Here is a 17,811-nt window from a genome sequence, read left to right on the forward strand (position 1 = left end):
GTAAAGGACTACTCTATGAGGATCAAGGTCATGAGCATATCACTGGATATACAGACGCTGATTGGGCAGGATCACCCTCTGATAGACGTTCGACATCCGGATATTGTGTTTTAGTAGGAGGTAATTTGGTGTCGTGGAAGAGTAAGAAACAAAGTGTGGTTGCTCGATCTAGTGCAGAATCAGAATATCGAGCAATGGCAGCAGCAACTTGTGAGCTAGTCTGGATCAAACAGTTGCTGGGAGAACTAAAATTTGGCGAAATTGATCAGATGGAACTTGTGTGTGGCAATCAAGCAGCTCTTCATATTGCATCAAATCCAGTGTTTCATGAAAGGACTAAGCACATTGAGATTGGCCGTCACTTTGTCAGAGAAAAGATACTCTCCGGAGATATTGTTACGAAATTTGTGAAGTCAAATGATCAGCTTGCAGATATCTTCACCAAGTCCCTCACAAGTCCTCGTATTAATTACATCTGTAACAAGCTAGGTACATATGATTTGTATGCACCAGCTTGAGGGGGAGTGTTAGAATAGAAATATGTACATATACTCCTACTTAGAATAGGAAGAAGAATAGGAATAGGAATCCTAGTTAGAAAAGGATTTCAATGTATTGTCTATAAATAGGGTCTCAATGTAACAATTTAGATACACAATTCAATAATATCTTCCCCATATATTTCTCACATAGTTCATGTTTTCCACTCCACTTTTATAATAGTATAGATATATAGCTTTTTAGTTCATGTTTTCCACTCCCCAATTCTATAATCGGATCTATTCTTTTCCTGAAAAAAAAAAAAAAGGATATATAGAGATTTTTTATTTAATTATTATTCTTAAATATATATTATTAAAAGGGTATTTTGGTCTTTCAACTTTTAGTTTAGGGCTTCCCACTTTTATAAAAGTATATAGAAAGAGAGATAAGAGAGATATATATAGCAGATAAATATTTGAATTTACATGTTCATCTCATGGATGGTCCGTGCACAATGGCTTGACTTGTGCACTTCATGCTGAGATCTGAAGATATATTAACCAGATATGAACTTAGAGGTGAAGTAGTTGTAACTAAACAGCGACTATCTGTGTTACAAAGTACATTTTAAGAAAGAAACCAGCTATAAAATAGCCTCGCTTAACTTTTCATGGCCTAAAAACAAATCTAGCACGTCGAAGGATATCAAGCAGCCTGCATTGGAAAATCTGGAAAGAAGGAATGCAGCATGTCTATTTCGAAGGCTATATGCTACATGTGGATCTTCCACTAGACTAGAAGTAATTTCATTGCGCTAGTACGACAAAATGTCAAAGTTACAGGCATTATCATGCAAAAACATTTGATTGGTCAACAGCAGCAGAGAAACCAAACCTCTGAATGTAGATATTTTCTCAGGAGACACATAATCCCAGGTCTTCTCCAGTGCCTTTCTGATCTTTAAATTAGTTTCACCATCCAAATTTGCCGTCTGAGTAAATCCATGTGCCAGTTAGGAAAGAACAGGATGAAAAAGATGAGAACCAATATATTTATTTATGATATTATCCAAACACCTCTTCTCCAAATAATTTAGATCAACCTATCTTTTCGGACAAGTAAATAAGAAACTACATGTGGATCAAGTACAACCTCAATGTAGCAGACCCCATCTGGGTTTGTGCTGGCAAGAAAAATAAGATCTGCCGGAAAGAACTCATCCTGCTTAACCTGCAAGAAAAAGGAGAGCTTGTACAAACTTACATTTTTTCGAATAATGAAAAGAACTGCCTCTCATTGGTCTTCATAACTTGTATAAAAAAACCAAAGTGCTAAAACTACATTTGAGGAACAGGATTGAATTCCTTCCCAAATCAAATATTTAGGGAGGAGTTAGTAAAGAGCATTTTCCATTTGTGAGGTGCGCATCCCGAATGTCAATCACATATCTGTAATGGCCTATTCCCATGCTGAAAGGACAATGACTAAACTGAACAAGCAGACTGTATTTTTCATAGAGCACTTCAGATTCAACCATATTGAAAAGCTGTAACATTCTAAATAACTGGAGGTCCACGCTCCTCTCTTCTTCTTTTTTAATCATTAGGTCCAATAACAACAACAAACCCAGTGAAATCCCAAACTGGAGTCTGGGGAGGACAGAGTGTACCTTACCTCTACCTCGTGGAGGTAGAAAGGTTGTTTCGGGAGACCCTCGGCTCAAGTATTGCATATCAGAGCAGTAAGAAAAAGAATAAAGAAGACATGGAAAATAAAAGAGAAAGTATGACATAGCGTTCAGAGCAAAGGAACACTAGCAATAGCAAAATAGTGCGACAACTAAAGCACAAGAAATACCATGTAGTAACATATAATGAAGGACAAAAAACTACACCGGATACTGCTGATAGTGATGTGCAATGAATGAATAGTATAATCAATAATCTAGCACTAGTGTTTTAAAAGGCAAGGGCGTGAGGTGAGATGTTTTACGCAACACGGGGTTAAACCATAACACGAGGCATAAGTCTTATGGATCTTCAGGGCGTGTCTCATATATCTTTAATTTTACAATTTTATTACTAAGTAAATAAACAAAAGTAAATTTAAGTTACCAGTTTTTTTTTAAAAAAAAGTAAGTTTCTCAATAATTTTGCAAATAAATTCAAATACATAACCAATAATATCGAAAAAAATATTATAATTATTATTTGAGATAGGCAACAACACTAAAAATGATAATAGTTGAGATAATCATTAAAATGAAATTATCATCCACTCCATCATCGATCTCCACATCTACTAGTCTTTCCCCATCCTCAACTAATATTTGAATTGATTTTTATTAATGTATTAAAAAGGAGAAGAATAAAATGTGTAAGAGCAATGACAAAAACTGGATAAAGTTGACTCACGAATATAGTGTTATCGAATTCCTATCCTATCAATTTCAGGCATAATCATCTAAGAAAACTATTTATAGCAGTGTCATTTTATATGAGAATCGTTTTCCCTATTTTTTTTTTTTTTTTTGATAACCGAGAAATCCGTCTGTGACCCGCCCTTTGGACCAATCACAGCCTTCTAAACTCGGTAGATAATGGGCCCGCCCCTCTACTCTTCTCCACTTAAATACCGGGCTTCGCTTTGCATGGTGTGGGGCTTGAACCTGCGACCTAAGCCACAAATCCTCCACCTTTTGCCACTTGAGCTAGGCCTTGGGGGCATTTTCCCTATTTATATACTTGAGAAAAAATCACTACAACGTAAAAACATGATAGCATAGAGTATAAATATCATTACACCAAAATTAAAAAAGAAACATAGCAAATATATTTTTAAAATAACAAACATCAAATTTAACGCTCAAGGTGTACGCTTTTGCTTCCGGAGCTTACGCCTCAAATTCTAAGGCGTACGCCCTATGGATCTACGTCTTCCATTTATGCCCCGAAACGTTTTTAGTACACCCCACCCCGAGACTCTCCCCAAAAACACCTTTGAAAACACAGTCTAGCACTTTTGCATAATTGAAAGTGAACATTAATTGTATCGTGTTTTCTACAAATGCACTTTAGTTCCACCAAGGTGAGAAATGTAAGGTTAAATGACTTTTGTTTCTTTTATTTGTCATTGCCTTCATTTCAATTTGTTTGTCTGATTTTGATTTCACATTCACATGAAGTTAAAGAAAGTAAAGAAGAAATTTTTGACTTAAATTAAAGATATGCAGAGTGTACCGATATGTCTTTAATGTTGTGGTCTTAAACATATCATATAAAAAGTTGGAATTAAAAGGTCGTCAAAAAGGGAAAGAGACATTCTTTTTGAAATGGACTTAAAAGAAGAGTAAGACGAAGAAATGAAACAAAAGGAGTAGTAAGTTTCCATAGAACATCTGGAAAAGCATGGCTCCCACCAAGATTAAATGTTTCAGTTGGTTAGTGGTGAAGAGAGCATGCCTTACACATGAGGTTCTACAAAAGAAGGAGAGAGTAGTAGTGACAAGATGTTTTTTGTGCAATGAAACTAGAGAGACAAACAACAGTGTTTTTTTGCATTGCAAGTTCACTACACAACTGTGGAACCTGTTCCGCAGTCTTACAAAGACGGAATAGACAATGCCTAAACATACTGCAGATTTGATGAGCTCCTGGATGAGAAGAGGGGGTAGCAAGAGTCGGAAAAAATGGTGGAGGATAATACCGCTATGCATATGGTGGACACTATGGAAGGAAAGGAATGGAAGATGTTTTGAAGACAAGATCAAGTTCATTAATGATGTGAAATGGAACTGTTTAGTGTCTTTTTTTCTTGGTGTAAAGGAAATTGTATAGAGGAAGTAGATGAGATGATAGCTTTCTTAGGTTAACCTTACTACCTTGTAATTTTTGGAGGTGGTCAGTATTCCTTAAGAAGAACACAACAGTACTAATGTAACATACACAACAGTACTAATGTAACATCTCGCACCGAGAAACAACTATAAAGAGTTTAAAATATAAAAATATTGATTTTTGGAAAGAATAAGGAAATCTGGAAATTTTGTCTAAGTTAAGAAAGTGAGTTTTGGCCATTTTCAAACGGCCATAACTCCTAGCTCAGGAGGAGTTAGGAGCAGCTCTTGACATGTTTAGAAAGCCCTTGGAGAGATCTTTCGAACGCTGCCAAGATTGCACGATTTCGACTTCGTATGAGTGAGATATGCCTTTCGGAAGTTGGATTGTTAGATCGAGGAAAGTTTCAATTCGGATTTAGGGAAAGGCAAAGTAGTCTTTTCTCTAATTAATTTCCTAATTCGTTTTTAGGGATTTATAGGGGTAAAAACAGAACTTAATTCAGTTTTGAAAAGTTAGAATACGCTTAGGGCTTGGAGAAGAGAGAAAGAAAGAAAGAAAGAGCGGGAGAAGAAGGCAAGAATTAGCCAAGATCATTTAAGATTGCGAGTGGAATTCGTCGGGGGTGATCCCTATTAAGGTATGTGAGATTTCTTTCGTGTTGGGTTAATTCACCCACACACTAACTTGTTTCAATTCAGCGAAATTGGAGTTGTTTGAATGTTAAGAAAGTGAAGTTCTTGAAGAACATTGTTGAATTCTTGTGGGTTGATTGTTGAATGTCTAGTGTTGAATTGATTCATGTTTCCGGGTTGTTTTGCGAGTTAGATTGGTTGTATACTGAGGGTACAATTGATCCTAGGGGTTTGGGCAAAGTATCATGGAAGTTTGGAGGGTTTAGAGATGAAAAACGGAGGAGAAAAGTCGAGAACACCTGGGTACAGGGGTTGGGGCGTCGCGCCTCTCAACGCACCCCAAACTGTTCTCTGAGGTTTGACCTCTGGCGCGTCGCCCCAGCCAGAGCGCCCCACCCAGCTCTCTGAGGTTTGGGGCATGGCGCCCCACGCCTCTCAGAGCGCCAGAGACGCCAGTTCTCCCCATTCGTTCCCCACCTTCTCGTACGTGTTCCTAAGTGATGTACATATGTTTCCTAGTTGATTCTAACATTCTAAAATACATCTAAACATCATGAAATCATCCATAAACATGAGATCATGAACCTTGAATCCATAATCCAATTCAAGGAAAGTTAAAATCAAAGTCAAGAGAAGTAAGAGTCAAGTCAAGATGAGTTCTTAGAGTTTTCCAGAAGTCTTTTCCAAATGTTTTAACTTTGTTTTAAGACTTCAAGTTCAAGTAGAGTAAAGAGTAAAGTTTGAAGTTCATTTCTTCAAAAGTATATGGGGACTAAGTATTCCCAAAGAGATTTAAAATGTTTTCACATTTAAATAAGAACGGAACTGAGATTTCCAAAGAGTATTCGGGCTAGTTTTCAGAAAAGAGTAATAGCTTTCTAAATGAAGCAAGCAGGGGAACTGAGATTTCCAAGATAGCCTTTGAGCTAAGTTTTTGAGCACTAATATCAAATCACAAAAGAAGTATGTTTTAAAAACATAAGAGCTAGTATATTTTGAGAGTAGTATTGAGCACCGAATTGAGCGAGCGTTCAAAGAACCCACAGCCCTCATAGAACCATGTAGCCACCATGGGTAGAAAAGGATCATATTTTTTTTTTAGATGAATCCTTTTCAAGATAGACTAGTGGATCCATTAGGCAGTTCAGGTTATGTACCTTTGGTCGGGTATAGAATGCTTTGGCAGCGTGAGGTTGATCGTTGTATCATCACTATAGCTCTTATGTGATGGTTGTCGGTTAGAGAAACTCCCACAGCAGTTATTGTATTTCTATATACATCAGTTCATTTGTATTTCTATATACATCTCAGATTTATTGTATCCTTGCATACACACAGAGTTTATAGCATGTTTTAAACATCTTTTCTTTATATTGCACTTGCTTTAAATTGCTCTATATTGAAATGAGTCAGTCAGGTTGAGTTGAGTGAGCCAGGTAAGTTATTCAGTTTCTTTCAGATTCCTTCTAGCCTATGTGTGGTTTAGCATTCCAACTCGCATACTCATACATTCAATGTACTGATGCCAGTTAACCTGCATCTTATTATGATGCAGACACAGGTAATCAGGATCAGCATCCAACACCTCGTTGATCCAATTGAGCAGCTCAGAGTCAGTGGTGAGCCTCCTTGCATTCCGGAGGACTCTTTTATTCGCTTTCAGTCTTTCATTTATTAGGATGTTGTTGGGTTTGTCCCAACATCCATCTCAGTATTTTAGAGGCTTCATAGACAGTCAGATAGTTATTAGTTCAGATGTCTTTCTTTATCTTTCAGATGTTGTTTAAGACTTGAGTGCCATTTTGGCCAACTTATTATTCTTTAAGTTATTATTTGAGACTGTTTCATTGAGTTAAGTCTTCCGCTGAGTTAAGTAAGCCAGGCCAAGGGTTCGCTTGGGGCCAGAAATGGTCTCCGAGTGCCAGTCCCGCCCAGGGTGTAGGCTCGGGGCGTGACAACTAATTCTCAAAAAAAAAAAAAAATTCTATAGATCATCTTCCCCATCCCAATTGTTGATGACTCAAAACCTACATTTGAAAGGACATATAATCACACTAATTGGTGTCATGACCAGACATTCAGCTCCTAAAACACCACGGCAAAGTTTGACTTCTAGATAAATTCAAAAGAAGCAAACCAGAATATGTATCTTTATTTGTCTGCTAATTATCCACAATATGCAGTTTCAACTATGAGCTGAACTTCTTACGCTATGATGCAATGTATGGTTCTAGTTACATAGGTTACAGAGATTGCCTAGCAGAACTGTGTTAGTAGAGGAGATCAGTGGCATACTTCATATGAATTTCCCAAAATATACAAAAGGCCCTCTAGAAATTCAACGTGTCCATGCTGGTAACACACTTGTAGATATACACACATCCTTGCTCATATAACAAAGCATTTGGCATAACAAGCTAAATAAAGATCCTAGAAAAGTTACAAAGCAGATATAAATGGATGCTGATGATGAGCATCAAAACAACATGAAAGTTGATACTTACTCTCACGATATCTCCAGCCTGCAGCTTCTTCCAAGTTGCATTTACCCAAATCTGGTCTTGCAACATGTCTATGGAGGAATTATTAATAGACTTGTCATTCTGAAAACGTTTCTGTTATAAAGAAGGAACAAGAAAAGAAAGCATAAGCATATAGTTTCTAATAAAGAGGTAAAAGGATAAAGGTGTCAATAGCATATTACTCTATTTAAAGAATATCATATATATACAGTCAGTTTAAGAACCAACGGAAAAAGAAGGCAATGAAGGAAATAGTACTCACCCAGTCCTCCCAAGCCTCCTTAATAAGAGAAACGAGAAGCACCATGCTCAAAGGAAGCACATTTGTTATTGGACTTACAGGACTGTATTCAAACAAGAGTTCTTTTTCAGGTGCAAATCATGAGAAAATATAGCACATGTCATCAAAATATAAATTAATTTCCACTACCAATTTCAAAAAAAAAAAAACATATATACATATATATATGAATGTACATATATATACATATATATGTATGTATGTACATATATATACATATATATATATGTATGTATATATATATAAAATAAAAATTAATTTCTTGAAATAATTTGCAAATGCCTTACAAACCAAAAACAAAAAAAGTGAAATTTTATTATTTAATGCGAAGGCAAACAACCACCAATAGCATCACACAACAGTGAACTCTAATCTTGTCTAGATGATTAACACAATAAAATACTCTACACTATACTTTTCACTCTTTTTTTAATGACCGTGGTCTCCGGGCCAGCTTTCGCCCATCTCGATTAATTCCACGGGATACTTGATATACTTTTCACTCATTTTCAGCACAAATAATGCATAGTATGGGGAAGAGGGGAAGTTAATAAGGGTTAAATACCTGATTGGTGTGCATGACAAAATTGAGATCATAAGGAAGTACAGATTAGCCACCCGCCTGAACTGTCAGAGTAAGGACACAGAAACAAGATGAGGGCTATAGAACAACATGCTTTGAACAATATGGCTGCATGGCATCATTCTTCAAGCTGAATGAACTTGCTATATATAAAATGATTTTGTTGAAATAACAAACTTTAATAGCCAAAAACACTAATAGACACAATTCATTTTGTTTTTCAGTAAGGTAGAATGTATTTACTAATAGACACAGTTCCTACGGTTTTTGTCTTTTCTTCTTCCTCTAAAGCCAAGCTAAATAACTGATAAAAAAGAAGGTCCAGCTGAACAGGCCTCAATCACTTTCCCGTCATCATCCATTACAAACCAAGTCAATTTCAAACTCTCTCCCCACAGTCGAGTCGAGATGCTACTGACAATGCAAAGGAGATAATCTAGGCCTTTGCCTGAACTTACACACATAAAATACCAACTAGTTTATGTAAATTTGTTTTGACATTTCTCCCTTTGCCACCGGCGAAGCAAAAAAAACACCTTTTGAGTGCCCTAGAATTCCATAGCAATAGGTTTCAAAAGGCAGATTCTTGTCTAACCAAAATCTTATAGTATTATGATTTAAGTGAGAACATTTTCCCAAACCTGATCTACACAAAATTGGCTAACATTATATTATGCTTGTAGAGGACTTCAAATATTCAGTAACCTTTTTCAAAAAGAAAAAGATATAAAAACTAACACTCGTGACCCCTTCCCACCAAACAGAAACAGTACAATTTACAAACTTAGTCTGCATCCATTTCACAAGTTACAAGGATTAACATGAAGGAGGGAAACCACTAGATGGGACATTAAGCTGCTATTTAAAGAGATAAATTTGGGGGGGGAGTTAAGAAACTATATGATGAACTTCTTGTTAGGAACCCAAAAACTCTCCAACTTTAGGCTGTAAATTTCCAAGCACACAGGAAGAAGATAACAATACCCTACACTGATATATATATTTCCACCAACTAATAGAACAAATTTACAAATAGACAAACAAGATCTATGAATGATAATCCACCCAACAACCAAGGTATTTCGAGGTACCTTACCCTCCAGTTTAACTGCAGAACCAATAATATCCTCCAGAATAAACTGTCTGTCTTCCTTAATAACTATCTTAACTTCTATGTAACTGCTAAAACTACATATACATAGTAATAACTAAATAAAGCAGTAATAAAATACATATACATAGTAATAACTAAATAAAGCAGTAATAGTAATATTTAGGCCTTATTTTCGCCCTTCTTCCTGCGTTTATAGACCTTAGTTACAGCAGGTCTAACAATACCCGCCCCAACGAGTTTCACCTTGTCTTCAAGGTGAAAATGAGGAAATTGAGCATCAATAACTTCATATGGTTCCCAAGTGTTCTCAAAGTCAGGCACGTCCTTCCACTTAATCAGAACCTCGTGGAAGCCATTCAGAAGTGTCCGACAATCTATCACACTTTCAGGTTGTACTAGCATTTCAAGATCTTCAGACAACAAAAGGAGGGAGTTGTTGAACTGGAATCAAATCCTTCACAGCACGCTTTAGCCAAGAAACATGGAATACGGGATGCACCCGCGAATGAGAGGGTAAATCAAGGCGATAAGCGACTTCACCAATTTTCCTCAAGACAGTATATGGCCCATAGTAACGAGGAGTTAATTCTCATTAACCTTTTTAGCAAGTGAACGAAGCTTGAAAGGTTGCAATCAAAGATAAACCAAATCACCAGGTTGGAACAAAACTTCACAACGCTTAGCATCAGCATACATTTTCATTTGAGCTTGAGCATGGGTCAAATTAGCTTTGAGTTCATCTAGAATAATGTTGCAAGCAGCAAGCTGCTGGTTGACCTCTTCAACAGCAGAAATTTCTTCAGTGAACCGCAACAAGGAGGGAGGATCTTGTCCATCTAAAACTTTAAAAGGAGTCATCTTGGTGGAACCATGGTAAGTGGTATTGAACCAAAATTCAGCCCAAGAAATCCACCTTGGCCATTGTTTTGGATGTGTTCCTGCAAATAAGTCTCCAAGGAGCGGTTAACAACCTCAGTTTGACCATCTGTTTGAGGGTGATATCCTAAGCTCAATTTGAGACTAGTGCCGGACAACTTGTATAATTCTTGCCAAAATTGGCTGACAAAAACCCGATCTCGGTCAGAAACAATAGATTTGGGGAACCCATGCAAGCGTACAATCTCACGAACAAACAATTCAGCTACACTCTTTGTTGTATATGGATGAGATAAGAGAAGAAAATGACTATATTTAGTGAAACGTTCCACCACAACAAGTATAGTATCATGTCCCATTGCTTTTGGCAACCCGCTGATGAAATCCATAGCAATATTATCCCAAACCTGAGTAGGAATAGATAATGGCTGCAGCAAGCCAGCGGGACTAATGGCTTCATACTTATTCTGCTAGCAAACTTCACAACTAGCCACAAAGTTTTGTACATCCCTTTTGATCCCATTCCAGTACAAGACTTGTGAAATGCTCTTGTATGTACGAAAAAACCCCGAGTGACCACCCGTAGGTGAGGAGTGAAATTCCCTAAGGAGCATAGGAATGTGTAATGACGACCGAGGAATCACAAACCGACTTTTGAAATATAGGCAGCCATTATTAAGAGCATAATTCGGTCGTGAAGTTAGATCCTGGAGCAAATCGTGCATCAACTGACGAAGTTGATCGTCTTGTTGAACTTCAGTGGAAAGATCATCTAAGGTACTGCTGCTTAAAACAGAAAAAGCCATGAAATGAAATTGGCGGGACAAGGCATCAGCTGCCTTATTTTCACAACCAGGACGATATTGAATGTCAAATCAAATCCCATCAACTTGGTGATCCATTTTTGTTGCTCTTCTGCCATAACATGCTGGTCCATGAGAAACTGGAGACTTCGTTGATCTGTTCGTATAATGAAATGTTGACCCATCAAATAATGACGCCACTTTTGGACAACAAAAACTAGTCATTAACTCCCTCTCATATACTGATTTAGATTGAGCCCGAATTGAAAATCCTTGGCTAAGAAAAGCGATAGGATGTCCCTCTTGCATTAGGACAGCTCCAATCCCTAACCCTGAGGCATCTGTCTCAACCACAAACACCTTGTTAAAATATGGTAGTGGCGTAGTGCCAAAACTGGCAAAGTGACCATAGCTTCCTTAAGTGAATCAAAAGCTAATTGAACTTCTTTATTCCAGCGAAAAGCATCTTTCTTGAGCAATTGTGTGAGTGTCCTCGCTATTTTCCCATAGTCACGAACAAAACTTTCTATAGTAACCGGTGAGTCCCAAAAATCCCCGCAAGCCTTTAACATCTTTTAGACTTGGCCAATTAACCATACTTGTTATTTTGGCAGGATCCGCCGCGACTCCACTTGCTGAAATAATATGGCCCAAATACTCAAATTGTTGTTGTCCAAAATGATATTTCTTTCGATTGACAACCAAGTTATGAAATTTTAGAATTTGTAGCACTTCCCGCAAATGATCCATGTGAAAAGGAAAATTTGTACTATAAACTAATTTATCATCGAAAAAGACCAATACAAACTTACGTAAGTAAGGCCAAAATATTTCATTCATCAAGGCTTGAAAAGTAGATGGTGCATTAGACAACCCAAATGGCATGACCAAATATTCATAGTGGCCTTCATGTGTACGGAAAGCTGTTTTTGCTACATCCTCCTTGCAAACACGGATTTGATGGAACCCTGATCGTAGATCCAATTTTGAAAATATAGTGGCACCCCCAAGCTCATCTAGTAACTCATCGATTGTTGGGATGATACCAGTTACTAACATTTCCCGTACTATTCAATCTCATTTTTTTGGTAATGTGGATAACGATATGGACGAATATTAGGTGGATCAGATTCCTTTTTAAGTCGTATAGCATGGTCATGACTCCTATTGGGTGGCAGCCCTTTGAGTTCCTCAAATAAAGCTCCAAATTCTTCCAGTAGTTGCTGCAAATCCAGATTCTCTTGTTCTTCCCTTGCAGTTAATATTTTCAGATCAACATAATATCCTACTCCATCTCCCTGCAAGGCCTTAATCAAAGTTTTTAGTGAAGCTACTGATTTTGACAGCGAGGGGTCTCCTCGAACAACTTGTGTTTGCCCTTCTACTTCAAATTTCAATGTCAAGGTTCTAAAATTAGCTTGAATATCACCCAAGATTTCCAGCCACTCTAATCCTAACACCACATCAGCACTGCTCAAATTAAAAAGTAGATAATCCTGTGTTATCCGCAATTTATCAATCCACAATTCCACTTCTTTGCATCTTCCCCTACTCTTTACTTGTTAGCCATACCCCACTTCCACCACAAACGGCTTAGTTTCAGTTTGCTTTAACCTTAATGCTTCAGCTACTGCGCCAAATATAAAATTTGTTGATGCACCGCTATCAATCAACACAATAACTTTCTTCTCCCTATATTGTTCCCCATACTTTCAGGGACTTCTTTGTGGTAAATCCTGCTATAGAGTACAAAGACAACTCCATTAACTTTTGTGACTCTGGTTGTCCTTGATCATTTAATTGGTCCATCTCTGTGTTGATTATCTCCTCCAAAGACTCTTCAATGCCTCCATCTTCGTCGTCCTCTGTTGCTACAATAAGCAGATTTAATTGTTTTAAATTGCACCGGTGATTAGGGCCATATTTTTCATCGCAGCGAAAAACAAGGTCCTTTCCTTAATTTATCCTAATACTCTGCATCAGATAGCCTCTTGTATGCTCCTCCTCGCCTTGCAGAAATTTCAGGTCTTAGTTGCACATTTTCTCCTCGCTTTTGTTCTTGAAAATGTCGTGGTATTGTTGTAACTGCTGTACGGGCAGAATGAAAACGTGTTATTACTCCACCTACTTGGGGACCGGTAACACTTCCTGTACGGCTATTGTCAATCACTGGAAAATGCACTGAGCCCCTAGAAAGCGACATACACATATGTTTTGGTAAGTGGGCTTGGCTGAGAGCCCAATTCTTCCCTTCAATATGTTGGCGCTTTGGTCCATAGTTTGGGTTAGAGTTCCTAGCTTGCTAAGATGCAATTCTGCTTTGATCTCCTCTCTCAGGCCATTAATAAAAATTCCCATCATCATCGGCATCTTTCAAAGGTGTTGAAAGTAATTCGAAATCTTCTCTGTATTGGGCCACACTTCCAATTTGTTGCAACCCTATCAAAGCCTCATATAAGTTTCCTAACTGTGATGGAGTAAATCGTTGGAGTATGGCTACTCGAAACACATCCCATGTGACAATCGGATTCTTGACTCCCACCATTGGAACCAATTTAGGGCTCTACCTTCAAGGCAAACAGCAGTTGCCTCCAATTTATCCTTGTCGTCAATGCCATTAAAATGAAAATAACATTCCGCTCTATTAAGCCACCCATATGGATTATCACCAGAAAATAAGGACAGTTCCAGCCTTCTAGGATGCATGAATCGCGAAATTGTGGTCGAACTTCTTCGCGAAATCCATCACCTTAGTGATTGTTGTTGTTCTCTGCCATCACATCTATAGCCATAATTAGATCTGTCTGAACTGTTGATTTTCCTTTCATATGTTGAAGAATTTCAACGTCACATTCATCTTTGTTGTGCATCCAGTCTCGTAGCTGCCCCAGGTAATCACATACTGAAACAATCTCCTCTCGTACTTCGGTCATTGTCTTCTCTAACCCTTCAATCCTCCCTTCTATTCTAGTTGAAACCATAAAGGCTCTGATACTAAATTTGTTAGGAACCCAAAAAATCTCCAACCTTATGTTGTACACTTCCAAGAACACAGGAAGATAGCAATACCCTACACTGATATATATATTTCCACCAACTAACAGTGTTACCAAAGGCGCGCTTAAGCCCTAAAGTGAGGCTTATAACGTGTTGAGCGCTTCGCCTCGCTTTATGTGCGCCTCAGTGTCGTCATCAAAGTTCTAAGACAAACTTTTCCTTGTCAATGAGTCTCTTATGAAGAAGTGACACTAAACAATTGATATTTAACTTTATCATATTTTTTTTTCAATTTCTTTGGTCATATATTTGTCATTCATGGTTATAATTATTGGTCTTGGACTAAACAAACACATTTTATGTTTTTCTCCCTTTGCGCCGTTTTTCATTAAAGCCCACGCTTTATTTGCGCTTTGTGCTTAAAGCCCCCACGGACCTTAGAGCTTTTTTGCGCTTTTCGCTTTTAATAACAGTGCCAACTAATAGAACAAATTTACAAATAGACAAACAAGATCTATGAATGATAATTCACCCAACAACCAAGGTATTTCGAGGTACCTTACCCTCCAGTTTAACTGCAGAACCAATAATATCCTCCAGAATAAACTGTTTGTCTTCCTTAATAACTATCTTGACTTCTATGTAACTGCTAAGTAACTGCTAAAACTACATATACGTAGTAATAACTAAATACAGCAGTAATAAAATACATATACATAGTAATAACTAAATAAAGCAGTAATAGTAATATTTAGGCCTTATTTTCACCCTTCTTCCTGCGTTTATAGACCTTAGTTACAGCAGGTCTAACAATTCTTAACAACCATAGCATATTGAAAAAACACATTAAAAAAAGGCTCACTAGTTACTTAAGGAACTTCTCCTTCTTCATTCCCCATTAATAGGCTGGGAAACTTAGTTATGTCACACTCTTCAAAGTTGTCTGCAAGATCTGCTCTTGGCACAACACGATTGTAGGAAATTAGGAAATTAGAGGGCTTGTGTATGTGTCCTCTAAATTATATACCAACACTGCGTAGTTTTCAAATGGAAGAATAATTTACTGTTTAAGTCGGAGTAAATACGTAAAACTTAATTCAGCAAAAGTAATAAGCTTAAAAGGACACAGGAAAAGAGCAAAGCCAATTTACCTGTTCAAATAACCCCTTTGGCAGGAACGTTAGGACATCATACTTTGTCGTTGAAACAGAATTTCCCTGAAAATAAAATTATTGCAACTAATCAAGATCAAAGCTAAAATATATGTATAACAAACTTGGCGAGGAACACAATTTATACACAGGGGACTATAAGCTACCATTTGACATTTTCCTTAATACATCACTTAACCTGCACCTTGTCAGCATGAGGCATGCTTTTATTGTGTCAGCGAAAGGCATGTTTATATTTTATTACACTTTACTAAACCATCCAAGTAGATTGCCAGAAAAAGCAGCTGAATTTCCTTGTTTCTCTTTTTTGTTTTTTCCTTCTCCCTTAATCAGTTGACCAAACAACTAGCTTATATAACCAAAAGTTTAAGAAAAGTTTGGAAACTAGGTGCCCAGAATCAGCTGTATCAGCTCCAAAGGAATAGAGGTTTAAGCAAATTAGATGAAAATCAGGAATATATTTCTTCTTTTTCGTATTCTTCGAGTGTAGAAATAAGCACACACCCAAAGCACATTTAAAATAATTAAAAAGCTTCAGCGAACACAGAAGTAACAGATACTCTTGCAAGGAAAGCAATGATTATTTTACTTCATTTCAATCAGGTAAATGTATAGCTACTAACCCTTAAAACTACACTGATAGCATAAACAACCTTTAGACTGTCAGTTTATTTAAACTAGATCCAAATAAAAAGGGTTTAACTTATAAACATTGACAACATAATTATATTTCTACATTATTGGGTGGTTCATTTAACGTAACCCGAATTTTTGTACTTAAGGCCAGGAAGAAATTGGAACAAACCTTTACTTCTCCTTCTAAATGATTACTCCCTCCGTTTTAATTGTTTGGTTTTGACTTGGCACATGGTTTAAGAGAGTAAAGAAGCCTTTAGAATTTTGCGATCTTAAACTAACAATTTGTAGAATGTACCAAAATACCCTTTAAGCTTGTGTCTTAAATATGTCATGTGGAAAGTTAGAACTAAAGAGTTGCCAAAAAGAGAAAGCGGGATTCTTTTTGCAACGGACTAAAAAAGAAAGTAAGACAAACAAATTGAAACAGAGGGAGTACTTTACTCTAAGCATCTTAGATAAACTGAATAGTTCCAAGTCCTCAATCAATGTCGTCAAATCCCTAAACCCACATTCACCACTTCAACAACTTCATCCCCATACCGAGCATCTTTACCGTAGAGATAAATAAACTAAACTAAAATAGAGAATTGCTCATACAACAATCAGATGAATGTGCATTATCTTAATCAGACACTAACATTTTTCCCTTGAATTATATGAACATACAAACACAAAAGCTACTAGACTTCAATCTCAAGTTAGTTCATCATTATCCATTTTGCTCCATTTGAAGTCATAAAGACCACATTTTTAAATATAAACATTAATACTACCCATTCAGTAATACCCCATACCCGCCAACTTAAAATCTTAAAATTACCAAATCCACTCTGTGGAAATAACAGATACAACAATCAGATAAAATGTACAGTATTTTAATCAGACACTCAATGTTTTTCCCTTCAATCATAAGAACATACAAGAATAACAGCTACTATGTCTCAATCTCAAGTTAGCTGGAGTTAATCTATACGAATCCTCACCATCCATTTGCTTCATTTGAACCCATAAAAGACAATATATAAACACAAACACCAGTTTTTGCTTAGAACCTATATTTGCTTAAAAATGCATTAAGTATATATAGATTTTCAATTGTAAACTCAGTAACTTATAGGAGCTACGGATTTGGTCATAGTACAGAACCTATAAAATTCGAATCCTAGCTCCACCTAGATAAACACACTCTCTGACATACACTCTCACAGACACTAAGTAGCGTCTTTATCCATTCAGTACTACTGATTATCCACTAACAGAAATTCATCCTCTGTCATTTCAACAATAAGTAAGAAAGCTTAGAAACAAAATTACCTTGAATTTAGCAAGGGCATTAGCATCACGATCATTCAGAAAAACAGTTCGATGACCTGGTGCTTGAGGCTGCACTTGACCAAGACGAATACTTCGAGAAGATGAAATACGATTAAGTATCGGCGTTCTACTTGTACTAGCTGCCGATCCAGATCCTCTCCATCCTCCACCCATTCTTCAACTCCTACTCAATCTCGCCAGACCGGAGAAAATACTCGCCGGCGATAAACTCTTACTTCGTATTTTTTTTCAAGTGATATTTTGTTGGATTTATCTCTTTAGTTGAATGGAGTTGAAGAAGAAAGACTTAATTGGAACTTCTTCTTCATCGTTCTTTCCTTTGTTTGCGCTACGAGATATTTTCCTTAAAAAGCGCGTGAAGAAAAAAAATATTCTATTCTGATTAGCGCGTGTATATGCACGCACTTAATAATAGAGTAAACGTCGCCGTTTTCGAAGTTTAATACTTCGCCTTTATCGTCGGCGTAATTGCAACTGTTAGTCAGTTGAACCTTTCAAAGTTTCAGGTTGTGGAC

The 17,811-nt window shown here is 37.0% G+C and overlaps 1 protein-coding gene across 2 annotated transcripts in view; it reads right to left on the bottom strand.

The window, feature by feature from the left end:
* Window positions 1–17,603, bottom strand: part of LOC125861832 (phospholipid-transporting ATPase 3-like) — a 34,417-nt gene extending 16,814 nt beyond the window's left edge. For both annotated transcript variants that reach the window (XM_049541715.1, XM_049541724.1), the window contains exons 1-7: window positions 17,276–17,603; window positions 15,302–15,367; window positions 8,343–8,404; window positions 7,739–7,820; window positions 7,459–7,569; window positions 1,636–1,713; window positions 1,378–1,474 (exon numbers count right to left, since the gene is read on the bottom strand). In XM_049541715.1, coding sequence (XP_049397672.1) covers window positions 1,378–1,474; window positions 1,636–1,713; window positions 7,459–7,569; window positions 7,739–7,820; window positions 8,343–8,404; window positions 15,302–15,367; window positions 17,276–17,449 — 670 coding nt within the window. In that variant the 5' untranslated portion in view covers window positions 17,450–17,603. The remainder of the gene's footprint in view (window positions 1–1,377; window positions 1,475–1,635; window positions 1,714–7,458; window positions 7,570–7,738; window positions 7,821–8,342; window positions 8,405–15,301; window positions 15,368–17,275) is intronic.
* Between the last annotated feature and the right edge of the window lie 208 nt (window positions 17,604–17,811).

The sequence above is a fragment of the Solanum stenotomum genome, chromosome 1 (genome assembly GCF_019186545.1).
Source record: "Solanum stenotomum isolate F172 chromosome 1, ASM1918654v1, whole genome shotgun sequence".
NCBI lineage: Eukaryota > Viridiplantae > Streptophyta > Magnoliopsida > Solanales > Solanaceae > Solanum > Solanum stenotomum.